Source organism: Carassius gibelio, chromosome B5 (genome assembly GCF_023724105.1).
Source record: "Carassius gibelio isolate Cgi1373 ecotype wild population from Czech Republic chromosome B5, carGib1.2-hapl.c, whole genome shotgun sequence".
Taxonomy (NCBI): domain Eukaryota; kingdom Metazoa; phylum Chordata; class Actinopteri; order Cypriniformes; family Cyprinidae; genus Carassius; species Carassius gibelio.
This window is the reverse complement of record NC_068400.1, coordinates 15020978-15042130: the sequence shown is the minus strand read 5'-3', so window position 1 is coordinate 15042130 and position 21153 is coordinate 15020978. Positions and strand designations below refer to the sequence as shown.

The window sequence follows — 21153 nt, the reverse complement described above, 5'->3', positions numbered from 1 at the left end:
ATTCATATATCTGCAATACTCGAATTGAATCTTTTCTTAAAGCAGTCTTTCACCTGTTGATACATTTTCAGGTTTGTGCAATACGTTACACTTCAAACTTCGGTCTTATCCGCTATGATTCTCCACCCCATGAACTGTTTTTATGAAGAGGCACACAACCAATCAAAAGGTAAATTCATATATCTGCAATAGTCCAATTGATTCATTTCTTAAAGCAGTCTTTCACCTGTTGATACATTTTCAGGTTTGTGCATGAAAACCCAATATCTACGGTCCACTTCTCCAAAAAGGTGAGTGTGCAACTAATATAGACATCTGTACAATGTTTCAGTTGTGTAAACACTATCAATCAGTTAATGTTCCATGACTGTATTTTCAGATTTCTGCAATGTTACACTTCAAACTTCCGCCTTCTCCATTAAGATTCTCCACTCCATGAACTGTTTTTATGAAGAGGCACACAACCAATCAAAAGGTAAATGAATATATCTGCAATACTCAAATTGACTCATTTCTTAAAGCAGTCTTTCACCTGTTGATAAATTTTCAGGTTTGTGCATCAAAACCCAATATCTCCTGTCCACTACTCCCAAAAGGTGAGTGTACAGATTGCTAAATGGTTTTTGTTGTGCAAACACTTTAATTATCAAGAAGTTAATTTTCCATGAATGCATTTTCAGATTTCTGCAATTTACTACACATCAAACTTCCTTCTCCGCTATGATTCTCCACCCCATGAACTGTTTTTATGAAGAGGCACACAACCAATCAAAAGGTAAATGAATATATCTGCAATACTCAAATTGACTCATTTCTTAAAGCAGTCTTTCACCTGTTGATACATTTTCAGGTTTGTGCATGAAAACCCAATATCTACGGTCCACTTCTCCAAAAAGGTGAGTGTGCAACTAATACAGACATCTGTACAATGTTTCAGTTGTGTAAACACTATCAATCAATTAATGTTCCATGACTTTATTTTCAGATTTCTGCAATGTTACACTTCAAACTTCCGCCTTATCCATTAAGATTCTCCACTCCATGAACTGTTTTTATGAAGAGGCACACAACCAATCAAAAGGTAAATGATTATATCTGCAATACTCAAATTGACTCATTTCTTAAAGCAGTCTTTCACCTGTTGATAAATTTTCAGGTTTGTGCATCAAAACCCAATATCTCCTGTCCACTACTCCCAAAAGGTGAGTGTACAGATTGCTAAATGGTTTTTGTTGTGCAAACACTTTAATTATCAAGAAGTTAATTTTCCATGAATGCATTTTCAGATTTCTGCAATTTACTACACATCAAACTTCCTTCTCCGCTATGATTCTCCACCCCATGAACTGTTTTTATGAAGAGGCACACAACCAATCAAAAGGTAAATGAATATATCTGCAATACTCAAATTGACTCATTTCTTAAAGCAGTCTTTCACCTGTTGATACATTTTCAGGTTTGTGCATGAAAACCCAATATCTACGGTCCACTTCTCCAAAAAGGTGAGTGTGCAACTAATACAGACATCTGTACAATGTTTCAGTTGTGTAAACACTATCAATCAATTAATGTTCCATGACTTTATTTTCAGATTTCTGCAATGTTACACTTCAAACTTCCGCCTTATCCATTAAGATTCTCCACTCCATGAACTGTTTTTATGAAGAGGCACACAACCAATCAAAAGGTAAATGATTATATCTGCAATACTCAAATTGACTCATTTCTTAAAGCAGTCTTTCACCTGTTGATAAATTTTCAGGTTTGTGCATCAAAACCCAATATCTCCTGTCCACTACTCCCAAAAGGTGAGTGTACAGATTGCTAAATGGTTTTTGTTGTGCAAACACTTTAATTATCAAGAAGTTAATTTTCCATGAATGCATTTTCAGATTTCTGCAATTTACTACACATCAAACTTCCTTCTCCGCTATGATTCTCCACCCCATGAACTTTTTTTATGAAGAGGCACACAACCAATCAAAAGGTAAATGAATATATCTGCAATACTCAAATTGACTCATTTCTTAAAGCAGTCTTTCACCTGTTGATAAATTTTCAGGTTTGTGCATCAAAACCCAATATCTCCTGTCCACTACTCCCAAAAGGTGAGTGTACAGATTGCTAAATGGTTTTTGTTGTGCAAACACTTTAATTATCAAGAAGTTAATTTTCCATGAATGCATTTTCAGATATCTGCAATTTACTACACATCAAACTTCCTTCTCCAATATGACTCTCCACCCCATGAACTGTTTTTATGAAGAGGCACACAACCAATCAAAAGGTAAATTCATATATCTGCAATAGTCCAATTGATTCATTTCTTAAAGCAGTCTTTCACCTGTTGATACATTTTCAGGTTTGTGCATGAAAACCCAATATCTACGGTCCACTTCTCCAAAAAGGTGAGTGTGCAACTAATATAGACATCTGTACAATGTTTCAGTTGTGTAAACACTATCAATCAGTTAATGTTCCATGACTGTATTTTCAGATTTCTGCAATTTACTACACATCAAACTTCCTTCTCCGCTATGATTCTCCACCCCATGAACTGTTTTTATAAAGAGGCACACAACCAATCAAAAGGTAAATTCATATATCTGCAATAGTCCAATTGATTCATTTCTTAAAGCAGTCTTTCACCTGTTGATACATTTTCAGGTTTGTGCATGAAAACCCAATATCTACGGTCCACTTCTCCAAAAAGGTGAGTGTGCAACTAATATAGACATCTGTACAATGTTTCAGTTGTGTAAACACTATCAATCAGTTAATGTTCCATGACTGTATTTTCAGATTTCTGCAATGTTACACTTCAAACTTCCACCTTATCCATTAAGATTCTCCACTCCATGAACTGTTTTTTATGAAGAGGCACACAACCAATCAAAAGGTAAATTCATATATCTGCAATACTCAAATTGACTCATTTCTTAAAGCAGTCTTGCACCTGTTGATACATTTTCAGGTTTGTGCAATGTGTTACACTTCAAACTTGCACCTTATCCATTATGATTCTCCACTCCATGAACTGTTTTTATGAAGAGGCACACAACCAGAAGTTGATACTAATTTGACTTAACTTTTCTGCTTCCCTTTCTTACAGTGAATACAAAATCATTGTTCAAGTATCTTCAGAAAATGTCCCGGCAAAACTCTAAACCGATGCAGGCAGTCAATAGTCAAAGATATCACAAATGCATAACCACAAAAGTAACACAATTCTATATGAAATGTTGGATGGATGGCTTGTATTATATTTGGCCTATGTACAGCAAACTTAGATGCCAGCCAAAGGAGGATGGCTTGCCCCTGCTGAGTCTGGTTCCTCCCAAGGTTTCTCCCTATACCTCTCTGCTGATGATCCTCTTCACTAATTTAGGGAGTTTTTCCTTGCCACTGTTGCCTTCTGGCTTGCTCACTGGGGTTTTAAGGCACAATATTTTCAATGTAAATTGTTTGTAAAGAACAATAAATACATGATGAATTAGAATATACTTTTGTCCTTGCTTTCATAAACTTTAATGTAGTCTTTCAATGTCCTTTTTTTTGTTTACTGATCTACATTTAATTTTATGTAGAATTTGTTTAATATATATTATTTGACATCTCCGAGCACAATTCATATCACACGGTGTTACATAGAGAACACATGATAATGGATAAAATGATATAGTAGTCATTTTCTTTGCATTCAGGTTATTTCATTTGTACTATGAAATCTGGAATTGAAAGAAACTGGAATTGGAGAAAATAGTTAAAGTGATTTATATTTAGTGTACACAACACAAGTATTCATGCTGTAAGGCTTAATTGATGATCCCATTTAAGTGTCTTGAGTGTCTTTTTTTTTTTTTCTTATTTTTTTTTTTTGATTCTCAATGAAACCAACAAACATAAAATGCTTTCTTATGGTATAAAATGGCAGGAGTTGGCCCACTAAGTGCACATTATTTTTGTTCATAACTGTCAATTTAACAAGTATAAAACTTAGTGGAAATGTTGCAAAGATGTCCCCGTATTGTTGATCAGATGTTCTATTATTATGTCACCCCACAGAAGAATTGAAACCCTTTACCTCATCTGTGAGAGCACAATTCTTCTCATACAATGAAACATATGGCACACAGATACTATAATGCTGAAGATATCTTTTTATATAAAAAGGAACACCAATGAAGCATAAACTTGCATGCTAACAAATAATGTTTTTGAAGCATAGTGTAGAGCAAGAAGAGCAAATATGGCAACAGTATAATATACATAAAAAACAAGATCAGAAGTAGAGACGTTCAAAAATGAACAAAAATAAAATCCTCATAAAATCCAACATCTGGAACAAACACAATATTGACCACCCTGGATTTGAAGCCCCAACCTTAGAGGGTTGAAACCAGCAGCTTAGAAGAGTGCACCACTCAGTCAATGCACATCACAGCATACTGTATAAGAGAGGTTAAGGTGTGAGAATGATCTCAAAACTTCGAAATCAAACAGAACATCAGATGAGAAAGACCAAAACACATTCTTGATTCAATGTGAACACAGAGAAAATCCAATGGCTTGAATAGAAGCAACATTAACCACCCTGGATTCGAACCTATGACCTTTTGGGTTTGGGACCACGACCTTAGCATAGTGAGCCACATTAGTTGATGCACATTTGACATGCCACATAAGAGAGGTTAAGGTGTGAGAATGATCTCAAAACTTCAAAATCAAACAGAGATTCCGATGAGAAAGACCAAGAAAATATTCTTGATTCAACACACAGAAAATCCAATGGCTTGAACAGAAACAACCTTGACAACCCTGGATTCGAACCCACAACCTCTCGGGTTTGGGACCAGTGCCTTAGCTAAGTGCGCCACATTAGTTGACACACTGTTTGCCTGGCACAGAAGAGAGGTTAAGGTGTGAGAATTAACTCTCAAAAGCCCGAGGCAGCATTTCAGCCAGATTAGCATGCTACGCAAAAAAATGCTAACGTTGCTCAAAGTTAACCAGATAGCTCAGGAGACCCATTAGAGTCAATAGAAACGTGTTAGCATTTTAGCTAATTAGCATGCTAAGCTAATTAGCATGAATTAACAAGCACAGGCATGGTCAACTTCAGAGCTGCACATGTCAGGAACGGGAGTGAATATCAAAAATCTGTTCAGTCATTTCTGTCAGGCCCGGTCTGAAGTCCATCTGATAAAATTTTGGACAAAATTGAACAAGATTTCAGGGAGGAGTAGCGAAAAAACTGTATTTCATTCCATTCAATATGGTGGACAGACGCCATATTGGAAAATGAAAATTGAGACATCATAAAATTCAGCATAACCCACGGAATAAAATGACATAAAAATAACAAAAATCGATCAACATTTACAGTAGTTATAAGGGGTTTTGCAAGAATCGTTATATCTCTTGAACACTAGGTGGCGCTCGCTTCCAACTTCCGGGGTACCTCCGGGATATGGTGTTGATGATGCCTATCGATTTTTGTGAAGATATGTACAGTAATTCAAAAGATATAGCATTTTATGACAAATTTCAAAATGGCGGACAGGTGGTCCTGGTGGTCTTGACAAAATTGACATCCACAGATTCGGAATGATCTAAAGAATCCAAATACATCAAGAAAATAATTTTCTGATGAATTGTTCAGAAGTTATAAGCAAAAAAGTGCATTTTTGGTATCTCAACACCCATAGGTGGCGCTATTCCCAAATTTGGCATGGACCCCCAGATCATGGTGTAGATGAAGTGTACCAAGATTGGTATCGATTGATCAAAGTTTGGCCGAGATATAGCATCTCTACCGATTTTAGGTCAGCCTCATTAAGTTCACAATTGAATAACTTTTGAACAAAGACGAAAATCAAAAATCTGTTCAGTCATTTCTGTGCGGCTCAGTCCAAAGAACATCTGAGCCAAATTTCAGAAGAATTGGACCAATTTTGAAGGAGGAGTAGTGTTTAGACTGAATACTGTACTTTTCAAAATGGCCGCTACTGTAATGGGCGGAGTCTTAATGTAAGGTGTGGAATGGAATCTCCATGAAGAGACAAAATAGATGTACTAAGTTTGATTTTCATAGAATAAGTGGTTCAAGAGTTATTAACGTTTGAATGTTGAATTTTTGAACTGGTGGTGGCGCTGTAGAGTTGATCCTAGAGACCCCAAAGTTGGTCAGATCACTATTAATGACCAGTTCTACAAGTGTGCCAAATTTCATCATTTTCCCATGTTCCCTTCATAGGGCTGCCATAGACCCCCATTGGACGAGAAGAAGAAGAAGAATAATAATAATAATAATAATAATAATAAAACATACAGATACAATAGGGGCTACAGCCCTCTGGGCTTGGCCCCTAATAATAATAATAATAATAAATATAGCTGCAAGCAGCGATACCGGGGCCAAGCCCTGAAGGGCTGTAGCCAGAGCAACGAGCGGGACGAAGCAAAACGGCCAAAACAGAACTTCTATCGGATCGACGTGACCCACCCCGGATTCGATCCCACACCCTCTCGGGTCTGGGACCGGTGCCTTAGCGAAGTGCGCCACATTAGTTGACACACAGTTTGCAAGGCACAGAAGAGAGGTTAAGGTGTGAGAATGAGGTCACTGAAGAAAGTTGCTTAGCAATTTAAGCAGCATGATATGGAAAGTTGAGTAAATTGTAATTCAGACTTCTGAGATATGTCCAGAACATGGTTTTAATAATCCCTACCGATTATAGTAGAAATCTTTCCATGGGTTGAAAAGATATAGAAACTTAGGACACAATTCTTAATGTCAGGCAGTTAGTTTAGTTAATCCTGGCAAAATTTACATCCATGGATTCGGCATGTTTCGAGAAATAGACTGACGACAAGATCATAATTTTCCAACTAATTGTTCAAAAGTTATAAGCAGAAATGTGAGTTTTTGGTATCTCACGACCCATAGGTGGCGCTGTTCCCAACTTTGGGATATATTCTCAGTTCATAGTGTTGATGAAGTGTAGCGAGTTTTGTGGCGATTGATCAAAGTACGGCCGAGATATAGCCTTTCAAAAAATTTCAGTTTAACACTGTTAACTTCAGAGCATCATAACCTTTTTTTTGACCAGTAGGTCGGAAAATTCTGTTCAGTCATTTCTGTGCGGATCGGTCCAAAGATCGTCTGAGGAAATTTTGAGAAGAATTGGAGCACATTTGAAGGAGGAGTAGCGAAAAAACGGAATACTGTACTTTTCATAATGCAGGTTACTGTAATGGCTGGAATCTTAATATAAACTATTCAATGTGAACAGTGTGAAGAGAGGAATCAGGTGTACTAAGTTTTATCTTGATAGAAGAAGGTGTTCAAAAGTTATAAGGAAAAATGTGCATTTATGGTATATCATGACCCATAGGTGGCGCTGTCCCCGAATTTGGCATGAAACCTCAGATCATGGTGTTGGTGAAGTGTATCAAGTTTGGTTTCGTTTGATCAATGTTTGGCCGAGATACAGCCTCTTAACCGATTTTGGGTGGACCTCGTTATGTTCACAATTGAATAACTTTTGAACAAAGATGAATATCAAAAATCTGTTCAGTCATTTCTGTGCGGCTCGGTCCGAAGATCGTCTGTGGCAAATTTCAGAAAAATCAAACCACTTTTGAAGGAGGAGTAGCGTTTAAACGGAAACACTTAATTAGATTAATAGCAATTACTGTAATGGGTGGAAACTTAATGTAAGGTATAGAATGTAATCTCCAAGAAGAGAGTAATCATGTGTACTAAGTTTTATCTGTCTAGAACAAAGGGTTCAGGAGTTATTAAAGTTTCAAAACTGAATTTTTGAACTGGTGGTGGCGCTGTAGAGTTGGTCTTAGAGACCCCAAAGTTGGTCAGATCACTATTGGTGACCATCTCTAGAAGTGTGCCAAATTTCATCATTTTCCCATGTTCCCTTCATAGGGCTAGCATAGTGATCGATTGTTTTTGCTCGAAAATTCTACCAAAAACAATCGCTAATATAGCTGCAAGCAGCGATACCGGGGCCAAGCCCTGAAGGGCTGTAGCCAGAGCAACGAGCGGGACGAAGCAAAACGGCCGAAACGGAGCGTACGCCAGGACAATCGATCAGTTCAGAAGTAGAGAAGTTTGAAATTGAACAGAACTTTAGATGAGAAAGACCAAAAACATATTTTTGATTCAAGGCAAACACACTCAGGAAATGCAAAGGCTTGAACAGAAGCAACATTAACTTCCTTTGATCCGAACCCATGAAGTCAGAAACAACATTAACTGTCCTGGATTCGAACTCATGACCTCAGAATCTCTGAACCAGCGGCTTAACAGACTGTACCACTGAGTTGTTACACATCCAGTGTGCTGCAGAAGAGAGGTTATGGTTAGAGAATGAGGTCACTGAAGAAAGTTGCTTAGCAATTTAAGCAGCATAAAATGGAAAGTTAAGTAAATTGTAATTCAGACTTCTGAGGTATGTCCAGAACATGGTTTTAATAATCCCTACCGATTATAGTAGAAATCTTTCCATGGGTTGAAAAGATATAGAAACTTAGGACACAATTCTTAATATCAGGCAGTTAGTTTAGTTAATCCTGGCAAAATTTACATCCATGGATTCGGCATGTTTCGAGAAATAGACAGACAACAAGATCATGATTTTCCAACTAATTGTTCAAAAGTTATAAGCAGAAAAGTGAGTTTTTGGTATCTCACGACCCATAGGTGGCGCTGTTCCCAACTTTGGGATATATTCTCAGTTCATAGTGTTGATGAAGTGTAGCGAGTTTTGTGGCAATTGATCAAAGTACGGCCGAGATATAGCCTTTCAAAAAATTTCAGTTTAACACTGTTAACTTCAGAGCATCATAACCTTTTTTTTGACCAGTAGGTCGGAAAATTCCGTTCAGTCATTTCCGTGCGGCTCAGTCCAAAGATCGTCTGAGGAAAATTTGAGAAGAATTGAGCCACATTTGAAGGAGGAGTAGTAAAAAAATGGAATACTGTACTTTTCTTAATGGCCTTCACTGTAATGGCAGGAATTTTAATGTAAACTATTCAATGTGATCAGCGTGAAGAGAGGAATCAGGTGTACTAAGTTTTATCTTGATAGAAGAAGTTGTTCAAAAGTTATAAGGAAAAATGTGCATTAATGCTATCTCATGACCTATAGGTGGCGCTGTGCCCGAATTCGGCATGAATCCTCAGATCATGCTGTTGATGAAGTGTATCAAGTTTAGTTTCGATTGATCAATGTTTGGCCGAGATACAGCCTCTTAACCGATTTTGGGTCGACCTCGTTATGTTCACAATTGAATAACTTTTGAACAAAGACGAATATCAAAAATCTGTTCAGTCATTTCTGTGCGGCTCGGTCCGAAGATCGTCTGTGGCAAATTTCAGAAAAATCAAACCACTTTTGAAGGAGGAGTAGCGTTTAAACGGAAACACTTAATTAGATTAATAGCAATTACTGTAATGGGTGGAAACTTAATGTAAGGTATAGAATGTAATCTCCAAGAAGAGAGTAATCATGTGTACTAAGTTTTATCTGTCTAGAACAAAGGGTTCAGGAGTTATTAAAGTTTAAAAACTGAATTTTTGAACTGGTGGTGGCGCTGTAGAGTTGGTCTTAGAGACCCCAAAGTTGGTCAGATCACTATTGGTGACCATCTCTAGAAGTGTGCCAAATTTCATCATTTTCCCATGTTCCCTTCATAGGGCTAGCATAGTGATCGATTGTTTTTGCTCGAAAATTCTACCAAAAACAATCGCTAATATAGCTGCAAGCAGCGATACCGGGGCCAAGCCCTGAAGGGCTGTAGCCAGAGCAACGAGCGGGACGAAGCAAAATGGCCAAAATGGAACTCACATCGGATCGACGTGACCCACCCCGGATTCGATCCCACGACCTCTCGGGTTCTTGACCAGTGCCTTAGCTAAGTGCGCCACATTAGTTGACACACAGTTCCCATGGCACAGAAGAGAGGTTAAGGTGTGAGAATGAACTCTCAAAAGCCCGAAGTAGCATTTTAGCCAGATTAGCATGCTACGCTAAGAAATGCTAACGTTGCTCAAAGTTAACCAGATAGCTCAGGAGAACCATTAGAGTCAATAGAAACGTGTTAGCATTTTAGCTAATTAGCATGCTAAGCTAATTAGCATAAATCAACCAGCACAGGCACGGTCAACTTCAGAGCTGTACACGTCGGGAACGGGAGTGAATATCAAAAATCTGTTCAGTCATTTCTGTCAGGCCCGGTCTGAAGTTCATCTGATAAAATTTTGAACAAAATTGAACAAGATTTCAGGGAGGAATAGCGAAAAAACTGTATTTAAATCCATTCAATATGGCGGACAGACGCCATATTGGAAAATGGCAAATGAGACATCATCTGATTTGGCATAACCCACGGAATCAAATGACATAAAAATATCAAAAATCGATCAAAATTTACAGTAGTTATAAGGGGTTTTGCAAGAATCGTTATATCTCTTGAACACTAGGTGGCGCTGTCTTCTAACTTCCGGGGTACCTCAGGCACATGTTGTTGATGATGCCTATCGATTTTTGTGAAGATATGTACAATACATCAAAAGATATAGCAATTTATGACAAAATTCAAAATGGCGGACGGGTGGTCCAGGTGGTCTCGACAAAATTGACATCCACAGATTCGGAATGATGTAAAGAATCCATACACATCAAGATAATAATTTTCTGATGAACTGTTCAGAAGTTATAAGCAAAAAAGTGCATTTTTGGTATCTCAACACCCATAGGTGGCGCTATTCCCAAATTTGGCATGGACCCCCAGATCATGGTGTAGATGAAGTGTTCCAAGTTTGGTATCGATTGATCAAAGTTTGGCCGAGATACAGCATCTCAACCGATTTTAGGTCAGCCTCATTAAGTTCACAATTGAATAACTTTTGAACAAAGACGAAAATCAAAAATCTGTTCAGTCATTTCTGTGCGGCTCAGTCCAAAGAACATCTGAGCCAAATTTCAGAAGAATTGGACCAATTTTGAAGGAGGAGTAGTGTTTAGACTGAATACTGTACTTTTCAAAATGGCCGCTACTGTAATGGGCGGAGTCTTAATGTAAGGTGTGGAATGGAATCGCCATGAAGAGACAAAATAGATGTACTAAGTTTTATTTTCATAGAATAAGTGGTTTAAGAGTTATTAACGTTTGAATGTTGAATTTTTGGACTGCTGGTGGCGCTATAGAGTTGGGCCTAGAGACCCCAAAACTGGTCAGATCTCTAATAATGACCAGTTCTACAAGTGTGCCAAATTTTATCATTTTCCCATGTTCCCTTCATAGGGCTGCCATAGACTCCCATTGGACGAGAAGAAGAAGAAGAATAATAATAATAATAATAATAATAATAATAAAGAAAACGTACAGATACAATAGGGGCTACAGCCCTTTGGGCTTGGCCCCTAATTACACAATGAAAAGTTTTCCAACTTCACACTTCATGTCATTCTTGACAACACTGGTACTAAAAGAAAAATGATAGTAATACTTTCTGTATTGTTATTTGCTATGTAGACTACCATTCAAAGGTTTGGGATCTTTTAAAGATCACCAAGACTGCATTTATTTTCCCACATAGAGTAAAATAGTAAATAAGTACTATTTAAAAGAATTGTTTTCTATTTAACTACATTTAAAGTATCATTTACTATGTAATGCAAGGCTGAATTTTCAGCATCATTACTCCAGTCTTCAGTGAACGTGATCCATGTGTTTTGTTTTGTTTTTTCTTCTTTTTTTTCGTCTTTTTTTTATAAAACATATTCCACACGTTTTTTTACTCCAGTAAAAAAAATTGTTTGGGGGTTAAAGCAAAAAAAAAAATCCTGAGCCTGAACTTTTTTTCGGGGGGTGGGGCAGCAATGCAATGCAATGACTGTGGCAGGCAACTTTAACATTAGAAAGGATACTATGGCAAAGTTATTGCCATCTTTATTCAAACTGATTTTCCTTTTCATGAATATATGGTTGACCTGAAGTATGAAAGCTGTGTCATATTCTTTGAAAATTATAAGCTAAATTATGAGCTATATCACCACTTATTGACACTAGGATTGTGACAATACACTTAGCTCACAAGATGAGACAAAATAGGTTCACTAGAACATGACTGATATATTTTTATACTATTTTTCCGAAATTTTCAATGACAACATTTTTTTGTTTTAATTACAAAAAGTAAAACAATGCAGTTATAATTATAAAATATTTAAACTAATCTAGGGTTGTAACTAATGACTATTTTGGTAATCAAGTAATCTACTGATTATTTTGACAACTGATTAATCTGATTTGTTTTAGTAACACAAACAGACCTAAGTGAAAACCAGGCTTTAGTATGACTTTATATATAAACTAACTATGAGGCAAAAATAATTGGTTCAAATAAAATATCAAAATCAAGAAATTACATGATTGTATTGAACAACACTGTTAAAATGCATAATATAATATGCCTATACATTATATGAATATTACCAACTTAAGTCCATTACGTATGAAAACAAATACCCACAGAGGGCGCCAACGGCACCCTTTACAGCGGGATTTGTTCTGGCAATCACATAATTAATTAATCTGAGCTCTTTACAAAGCTCTGCTGCTTTAGAATTAGCTTTTCTATATAAATATGCGCTATCTTTGACCATCGCGCCTCGCAACTTTTTGTCGCGCTTCTCCATTAATCGGGGCTATGACTCTGCAATCGGATACTATTATGTGTCTCCTGTTTATAAGAGCAAAACATTCTGACTGGCTAGTAATGTTAGTATGGTTGAGAGTGAAAGCTGCTCCTCTCATACCATTGATAGGCGAACTCATGGACTTGAGAGTGATATCAATGAACAAGTTTTTTTTTTTTTGTTAGAATTTTTTTTTTCCGGATTGGTGCCAGAGAACTTTAAGCCCTGATTATTGATATTTTTTTACTATGCTATTAATCTAAATATATTTAAAGGTAATAAAATTCTAATATTTAGATGTAATATTAAATAAATGACTGCTGGAAATGTTCATGCAACTGACCAGATATAGGCTCACGAGAATTTGCCAGAAATAATCTGAGGTCATCGGCCATTTCGTCCATAACAGTGACTGTGACGATACCTGGAACGTATGCAAGCATATGAACAGTCACACATATGCATATTTGCATGCATGCATGCACAGAAAGACAATAATACAATCAATAGTCTTAAGCTCTATTTACCTATCTACAGCATATTACTGAGGGTAGACTATAACCACACTATCCTTTAAAAGTGTAGTGTTGCATTTTAAAACTCTGCTAAATTGCGTAATGTGATATTAGATTTTTTTTCTCTTCAAAATATTTTATCATATACGGATGCTTTTTTGATTATGTAGGTTCAGGAATTTCATGCACCTTTTTGCAAAACCTTTGTAAATACATTTGAACCTTGAGTTATTACAGGACCGATAAGAATAGTTGGTACTGATGTACTGGTACTGGTATAATGTATCACTTTGTAATATGTGGTTGATGTTCTTGTGTCTGGTTGTGATGATAAAAGGAGGATAGGAAAGAAAACTGTTAAACTGTATCTGTACCTCCCAATCCATCTTTAATATCCACTCTCAGGTCGTCAGGTGGTGCTGGACAGGACTGTAGACTCCTCACGCACCGAGACTCAAAGTTTTCCAAAAATGCCACTGGAGCATTTTCTGCACATTTCCCCAATCCAGAGTTCTGCTCACAAGACAACTGGGATTAATATTCATATCACATGCATGAATGTGCACACTCATATAAATAAATACATGCACTAGCAATGTTGCTGCATCCGACCTGTGGGATGGTGAAGTACTGGTCCTCCGTTGTGAATATTGGATCCCCCTGGCGGTAGTTAATGGGAGGTACAGGAGCCGTCATCTGCAGGGCTTGGAATGATGGACTAGGCTTCGGAGAGCTGTAAAAACACATGCAAATGTAGAAAATCACCAAACATTTTGGGATCACTCTTTTTTTTAAAGAAAATAGTATTTTATTTAGCAAGAATGAATTTAATGCATTATATGCATTCTGTTCATCAAATAATCCTGATGAATCACAAGAAATGTTTGTGGAGCACTAAACCAGCATATTAAAATGATTTCTGAAGGATCATGTGACACTGAAGACTGGAGTAATAACTGTTGTAAATTCAGCTGCTTTGTCCTCACAGGAATTAGTTACAATTTTAAATATAAAACAGAGAAGCATTATTTCAAATAATAATAATAATAATAATAATATCAATAAATCACAATATCAATGTATTTGGTTAAAAAATAAAGTGTTGGTGAGCAGAAACTGTACTGACACAAAACTTTGTATATTTTTCAGTAAGTGTAATAACACATGAATTTAGTCATAAACAAAACTTCCTCTTCTTACACTGTCCCACCATTGTAGAAAAGTCCCAAAAAGGGGTTGTTGTCCGAGGGGGAGGTGACACATAGGAAGGGGAACCAATCAGGGTCATTTTCAGAAGACTGAGCTGAGCACTGATACTCTGGAACAGGACTGAAACTTCCCCCGAAAGGTCCAGGAAGACACTGAGTCGCAAACAACCCCAGAACTTCTTGAGTACAGTCCTGAAAAACAACAACAACAACAACAAACAACCTGTCATAGATAGAAAACCTTAAGACTTCCTGATTCCCCATGTTAATATTTGCCACTCAGATCAGCTTTATGTAATATTTATTGTGTAACTGAGATTTGTTATAGCACTTGTATACTGTTGCTCTCCTGTTCGTCTGATTGCTTCTATTGTTCTCCTCATTTGTAAGTCGCTTCGGATAAAAACGTATGCTAAATGATTAAATGTAAATGTAATGAAACATCCCATTGAAATGAATTATAGATTGCCTTGAACAGCATGATTTTTTGTAAAATGTGCACATAAAATGAATTATTATTTTTTTGGGGCTATTATTCTAATGAATTGGGAAACAGCAAGTCATTTTTTAAATAAGCTTATTAAACTATGCAGTGAATGTTGCTAAACAGGGGCCTATAAAACTCTCCTTAGATTTCATCCTAAAGGTGTTCGTACGCACAAAATCCCTTTATAAATTAGTCAGGGGACGACTGTACGTGTATCTCCACCCCGTCTCCTGCCCAAAATCACCATTTATGGAGCTTATAATGCCTAGTTTTACATCATTTGCATATCATTTCCATTCATTTTCCCATCCATGTGATACCATTTTTAACACTGTCAAGTGACAAGTAAATATGACTATAAATGCTATTTGTGCCATACATTAGTCTATTTTTTATTGCTTAAAAATCATCCAATGTCCTTGTTATGTTTAAGAATAAATATATCAAAAATATCCATAAAAACAAAAAATGGTTATCAGATGTTTCAGTTGTTTTAAACAATTCAAATCAAATTACATTTATGCAGTTAAGGTGAACATCTTTTAGCTCTTTTGAGTGAAAACCGATAGGCCAGTGTAAACACAATTCTCTGACTCAGCACGTCACTGACATTTTAAAAAGGAAGCGCATAAATCTAACCATTTTCCTTAAGTTGTATTCTTCAAATTCAGTGGTATTTTTCATAATGTTACGGAGATGCCTATACACGACAGCAACCTCCGTGCAGCTGCAGTGTACTGTAATCTATTATAATTGGACATATCCGAACCGGACAATAGACCATTTGACCAGCGAATACAGCAGTGTCCACACACCATAAGTGTGCATTATTGATCATTGTTCTCACTAAATATTGATATTTTCTCATAACATGAGATCTGCAGTTTAGTTTAAAAGATGTATTATTGTGCACCTATTGTACTCTTAGCTGTGATTGGAACAGCCACAGGAAAAGTGTTCAATCGCATTCACTATAAATGCGTCTAAATTCATAAAATTTGGGTTTAACTTCTGCGTAATGACTTTCTATAATTTCAGTGCTAATGAGAGTAAATGTACCAAATGAGTTGAACAAAGTCTAAAAATGTTCTCTCTCCAAGAAAAAGTGTGTGTATGCACAGTCTAAAGCATCTGTACAGTGTGCATATACTGTATTTATGCCACATTTTCTTTTTTATAAATCCAAGATAAGTGCATGAAAAAAAATGGCGTACGCACATTTCTATGCCCATTTTGTTCGTATGCAATGTTTATATAGGACTGATCATTAACGTGAGGCTTAGCAAAGAGTAAACCGCAGAATGCCAATGAAAAGGACTGATATATTAAAAACAGATATTCAGCTGTCTATGCTTTAATTATTACCTGGTCACAACAGCAGCGTATGTCACACTGGCCTGGGGAAACATCACATGGGCAGCGCCCAAGAGGCTCAAACACTTGGTTGGGAATGATGGTTTTATTTTCTGCAAATAAATAAAACACACACAAAAGACATTATTTTATATCGTATAGGAGCATTAAAGTATAATGACAGCTCTATGAAATAGTTTAGTGGCACCATGGTATATAAACAATGGGATTGAAGTGAATTACATTGCATTCAAGGAAAATACATGACATGGAAACTGAACCCATGACCTTGCTGTTCCTAAAGCAATGCTCTACTGCTCGAAGTGTTCCTCATTTGTAAGTTTACTTCTGCTAAATTAATGCAGATGTGAATGTTTCAGTGACAGGAACTCAAAGGTATATTTCATGGTACTCCAATAATACTGTACATATTTCAACAACAACAACAGTAGTAGCACAGTAGTAAAAACCACTAGGAAGTACTGCAGTACGTCATATTCAGTTCCATGAAATCAGACACTAACCAGACAGGGGTTTGTTGGGTACGATCTGGGCATAAATCTGGGTCTGTATAATGAGAGAGGCTTTGGGAGTTTCATCCACGCATGCAGACACGAGGAGAGTCTCCTGGAGACACAGTGGCTCCAGACAGCAGTCCGGGACAGATGTTTCATTCCCACACAGCTGCAGACTGCGGTTTAGATTCAGTCGCACCAGCATGGCATTCTGATATATTAATAATCAAAAGAGAGAATATAATGGTGTTCAGTGGTGCAGCAACACACCAGCATGGAAGGTGTATTGTCTCATTGTTTAAAATAAATTCACACTTTTTTTTTTTCCGAAAAGATGCATTAAATTAAAAAATAGTGACAGTACAGACATTTATAATATTGAAAAATATTTGTATTTATTTTATATAAAAGTTTTTCTTTTGAACATTCCATTAATAAAGAAATCCTAAAAATAACTGTAAAAATATTATAACAAATATTAAGCAACACAACTGTTTTCAGGATTGATTATAATCACATAATGTTTCTTGAACAGCAAATCTGCATATTAGAATGCTTTCTGAAGAGAAACGTGACACTGAAGACTTTTTGGTTTAGGTGTGTTCTCAGGCAGAGGTTTCAACAAAACAATAATGAATGTCATTTAGTGTGATTAGGAAAGCATTGATTTATACATTAAGGAAACCAAGTGGTAAAAATTGACAGTTAAGCCGCTCCTTCTGCTCAGGATTCTGCTTAAGGTGATTCACGAAATAATCATGATTCAAAACACCTACCACAATTTTGTAAGTGGTATGACATTGCAGTTTGTCAAACTAGAATGTCAGGGATATTCCCATCAAGTTTACAGCAGAAGTCAACCAGATGAATTATGGTGACATCTAGATTTTATAAGAACAATAAATAAATAAACCTTTTTTCTTTTCTTTTTATCAGATCCATTCCATGATTTGAGCTGAAGCAAATACTACAATATAATAATTTAAAGTGTCATTTAAAAGGAAAAGTATTATGAATAATTTTACTACCCTGTCTTTTGGATGTTATAATAAAGCCATCTCATTAAATATCTTGCATGACAAGATATTTATTGAATTCATAGTACTGGTCCGTTTAAGTGTATCGTCTAAGAACTGTGAAAAATGTACATTCACACCGTTGAAAAGTTTGGAGTTGGTACGATTTTTAAAATGTTTATTAAAAGAAGTCCCTTTTTCTCACCAAAACAGCATTTATTTGATCAACGATACTGTAAAAACAGTAATATTGTAAAATATTGTATTTCCTTTTATTGTCATTTATTTCTGTGATCACAAAGCTGAATTTTCAGCATTACTTCAGTCTTACGTGATCCTTCAGAAATCACTGTAATATGCAGTTTTTCTGCTCAAGGAACATTTCTTATTATTATCAATGTTTAAAAAAATTTTGTAGAAAATGTGTAAAAAAAATTTATCACGATTCATTGATTATTTGACAATTCAAAAGAAATGAGAAATAGAAACTGTTTATAACATTGTGAATCTCTTAACCATTCATTTTGATCAACTTAATGCATCTTTGCGCTTCCTGACTTCAAATGTCGGAACATTCACATTTATTCTTGGAAGATGGTTTCTAACTGCAGCACCTTACAAGAAAGTGAAACATCAAATCAGTGGAAATGACCAGAAAAAGGAACTAGGGTACTGCAATTTAAACTTGTGTAGAAATAATGCCGACACCTGTGCCGAGGTGAAATGGAAAGCAAAATGAGAAATTAGTTGGTAAGGTATCCCCTAAAAGACCACTAAACTTGCCCTGGACTAGTTCTGCAGCTCATATAAAACTATGTTTAAACTATTTGCCTGACAAGGCTAAACAAGAAAACAACGGGGGATTTTCAGTCGTGCACAAAAACGTGATGCGTAGGTGAATATCACACCCTGCTTAATGACAGGTTGTCTGGAATAAAGGTTAATAACACAGATTTCATTTTCCTGATATTTCAACAGGGATTTTACAAGCTAAATGCTTGCTGTGCTGATGCTTGTTTACTGCTGTAAATTCTTTCCATGTTGCCAACAATTGTCCATGTTGCTGATTCTAACTCCTAATCAAAATGAAGACAGAGAGTTAATTGTTGCCTCTCAAAATACTACATAAACCTATTGATGCGGCGGGATCAACTCACCTTCCCAATTAATTCATTTGAAAGATTCCAGTTTGTTTGAGAAACCAGCCTACAGGACGATGATGGGATGCTCCCTGAAGACGTTCACAAAGAAAACATTCATTAAAGTAAACATTTTTATACAGTTACTAAAGGTGTCGGCAAAATGAATAAACATACATAGCACATGAAGCCTAAAGTAAAGCCAGACCTAATGTCACTTTTGATTCATGAAAAAAGACATGGAAAACTAAAGGGTCCTACAAAAAAAAGAGAATTATTCATGACTAGAACATCATAACAGCATATCTGGGTATTTCAACACAACTTTGATGCCCAAACACTAGATTTCTGAAACACATATATTTGTTCATAGCAGTTAAAATGCAGTTATTATAGCATCGACATGATTTGAAAAATTGTCCACCTGTTGCATTCGAGGATGAAACAGCACTGAGGCTGAAGGAAATGCCAGACAAGTTTCCAACCAGAAAGGATGAAACTCTCGGACCAGATGCCAGAATAAACGCAGGCTGAAACACTGAAATAATCATACATTTATATTACCTACAGATATACATGTGTGTATGTATATTTGTACTGTTGCGTTTTGAATATAATGGCTTATTTAAATACTCATTATGTTTTTAATACATCATTAATGTACATGTCTTAAGTGTACGTTTAGCTGTGCTTCTCCATGGCAACAAGATGTTTGCTAACAGTTATCCAGCTAACGTAGCTTACTTTGTTTTGGGATTCACATTGACTGTTTTTACAGATATTTAATTCGCACAAAGCTCACTTACCAACATTACAGATAGTTCCGTCACTTAACAGCATAATAATTATACACAGAAAATGAAATACGACGTGAGAGGATAATAACAGTGCCATAATCTGGCGGTGGTTTAGTGAATGCTCTTCTTCGCGTGGCACGGCGGCGCTACACAGAAGAGATCGCCTCATTAGCGCCACTCAGAGGCTTTGACCGCTAGTGCGTGTGCTTCATGGACCTCGAAGCTTTGGATTTGAGGAAATTAAATCAGACAGATTTCCTAAAGAAGAAGAAGCAGCTAAAATCTAAATGCAGAGGGCAGACACTAAATTAAGTCTTCGTGGACTTCCAAACAATGTATTTTAGGGTTAGGATTAGTCTACAATTCACTTTAAGGACCCACTAAGAAGTTCCCTTTTACACACATTTGTGTTTCTGACTCATTTGGGTACAGATGTTCATTTGGGAACAAATTAGTGTATAAAGAGGAAAAATGGTTCATAAAGAGACTGTTTAAACAATACTTTTACAATAAATTACAATAATTGTATTCATTATTATTATTTAAACTGTAAAAAGGTTGACGAGCTGGGCTCGTCAACCATAACTCCTTCGAGGACAGCCAGAAACCTAGGAGTTGTGATGGATCATCAGTTAAGCTTCACTGACCACATTGCTACAACGACCCGGTCCTGCAGGTTTGCCTTATACAACATTAGGAAGATTGGACCCTTCCTGTCAGAGCAAGCAACCCAACTTCTTGTCCAAGCTCTTGTTCTCTCCAGACTGGACTATTGTAATGCTCTCCTGGCTGGCCTTCCTGCATGTACCGTCAAGCCTCTGCAAATGATCCAGAATGCAGCAGCGAGGGTTGTCTTCAATGAGCCAAAAAAAGCTCATGTTACTCCCCTCCTCATCAGGTTACACTGGCTACCAGTAGCTGCTTGCATCAAATTCAAGGTACTGATGCTTGCCTACAAGACAACCACTGGCACGGCACCAATTTACCTAAACTCACTGGTTAAATCCTATGTGCCCTCCAGAAGCTTGCGCTCTGCAAGTGAACAACGCCTTGTGGTGCCATCCCAAAGAAATTCAAAATCACTCTCACGGACCTTTTCCTGGACTGTGCCCAGCTGGTGGAATGACCTCCCAATCTCAATTCGTACAGCGGAGTCTTTACTCACTTTCAAGAAACATCTAAAGACTCATCTTTTTCGCCTGCACTTAACCTACTAACACCAGTACTTTTCCTCTTCTTGTCTTTTTCATTTAATTAAAAAAAAAAAAAAAAAAAAAAATTAAATTAAATACACCTGGCTATGCGTTCTAGACTAACTGAGACTTGTCATGGCACTTGTATTCTGTATTCTGTTGTTGTTCTCTTGTTGACCTGACTGCTTCTATTGTTTTCATTTGT

At 36.6% G+C, this 21153-nt stretch overlaps 1 protein-coding gene and 1 non-coding gene across 52 annotated transcripts in view; one reads left to right on the top strand and one right to left on the bottom strand.

The window, feature by feature from the left end:
- The window catches only part of LOC127958564 (uncharacterized), a 39899-nt gene extending 36614 nt beyond the window's left edge, over positions 1-3285 (top strand). For 49 of the 50 annotated variants that reach the window (XR_008154053.1, XR_008154054.1, XR_008154062.1 and 46 more), the window contains 10 exons: positions 72-169; positions 245-290; positions 380-475; positions 551-596; positions 681-775; positions 851-896; positions 986-1081; positions 1157-1202; positions 1287-1381; positions 3113-3285. This is a non-coding gene — a transcript (uncharacterized LOC127958564). The remainder of the gene's footprint in view (positions 1-71; positions 170-244; positions 291-379; positions 476-550; positions 597-680; positions 776-850; positions 897-985; positions 1082-1156; positions 1203-1286; positions 1382-3112) is intronic. The other variant, XR_008154077.1, reaches the window with a different exon arrangement.
- Positions 1-19960, bottom strand: part of LOC127958567 (tectonic-2) — a 90168-nt gene extending 70208 nt beyond the window's left edge. The window contains exons 1-9 of one of the 2 annotated variants that reach the window (XM_052557465.1): positions 19765-19960; positions 19383-19496; positions 18977-19050; positions 16813-17014; positions 16301-16401; positions 14441-14640; positions 13853-13973; positions 13615-13753; positions 13069-13149 (exon numbers count right to left, since the gene is read on the bottom strand). In XM_052557465.1, coding sequence (XP_052413425.1) covers positions 13069-13149; positions 13615-13753; positions 13853-13973; positions 14441-14640; positions 16301-16401; positions 16813-17014; positions 18977-19050; positions 19383-19496; positions 19765-19924 — 1192 coding nt within the window. In that variant the 5' untranslated portion in view covers positions 19925-19960. The remainder of the gene's footprint in view (positions 1-13068; positions 13150-13614; positions 13754-13852; positions 13974-14440; positions 14641-16300; positions 16402-16812; positions 17015-18976; positions 19051-19382; positions 19497-19764) is intronic. The other variant, XM_052557464.1, reaches the window with a different exon arrangement.
- Between the last annotated feature and the right edge of the window lie 1193 nt (positions 19961-21153).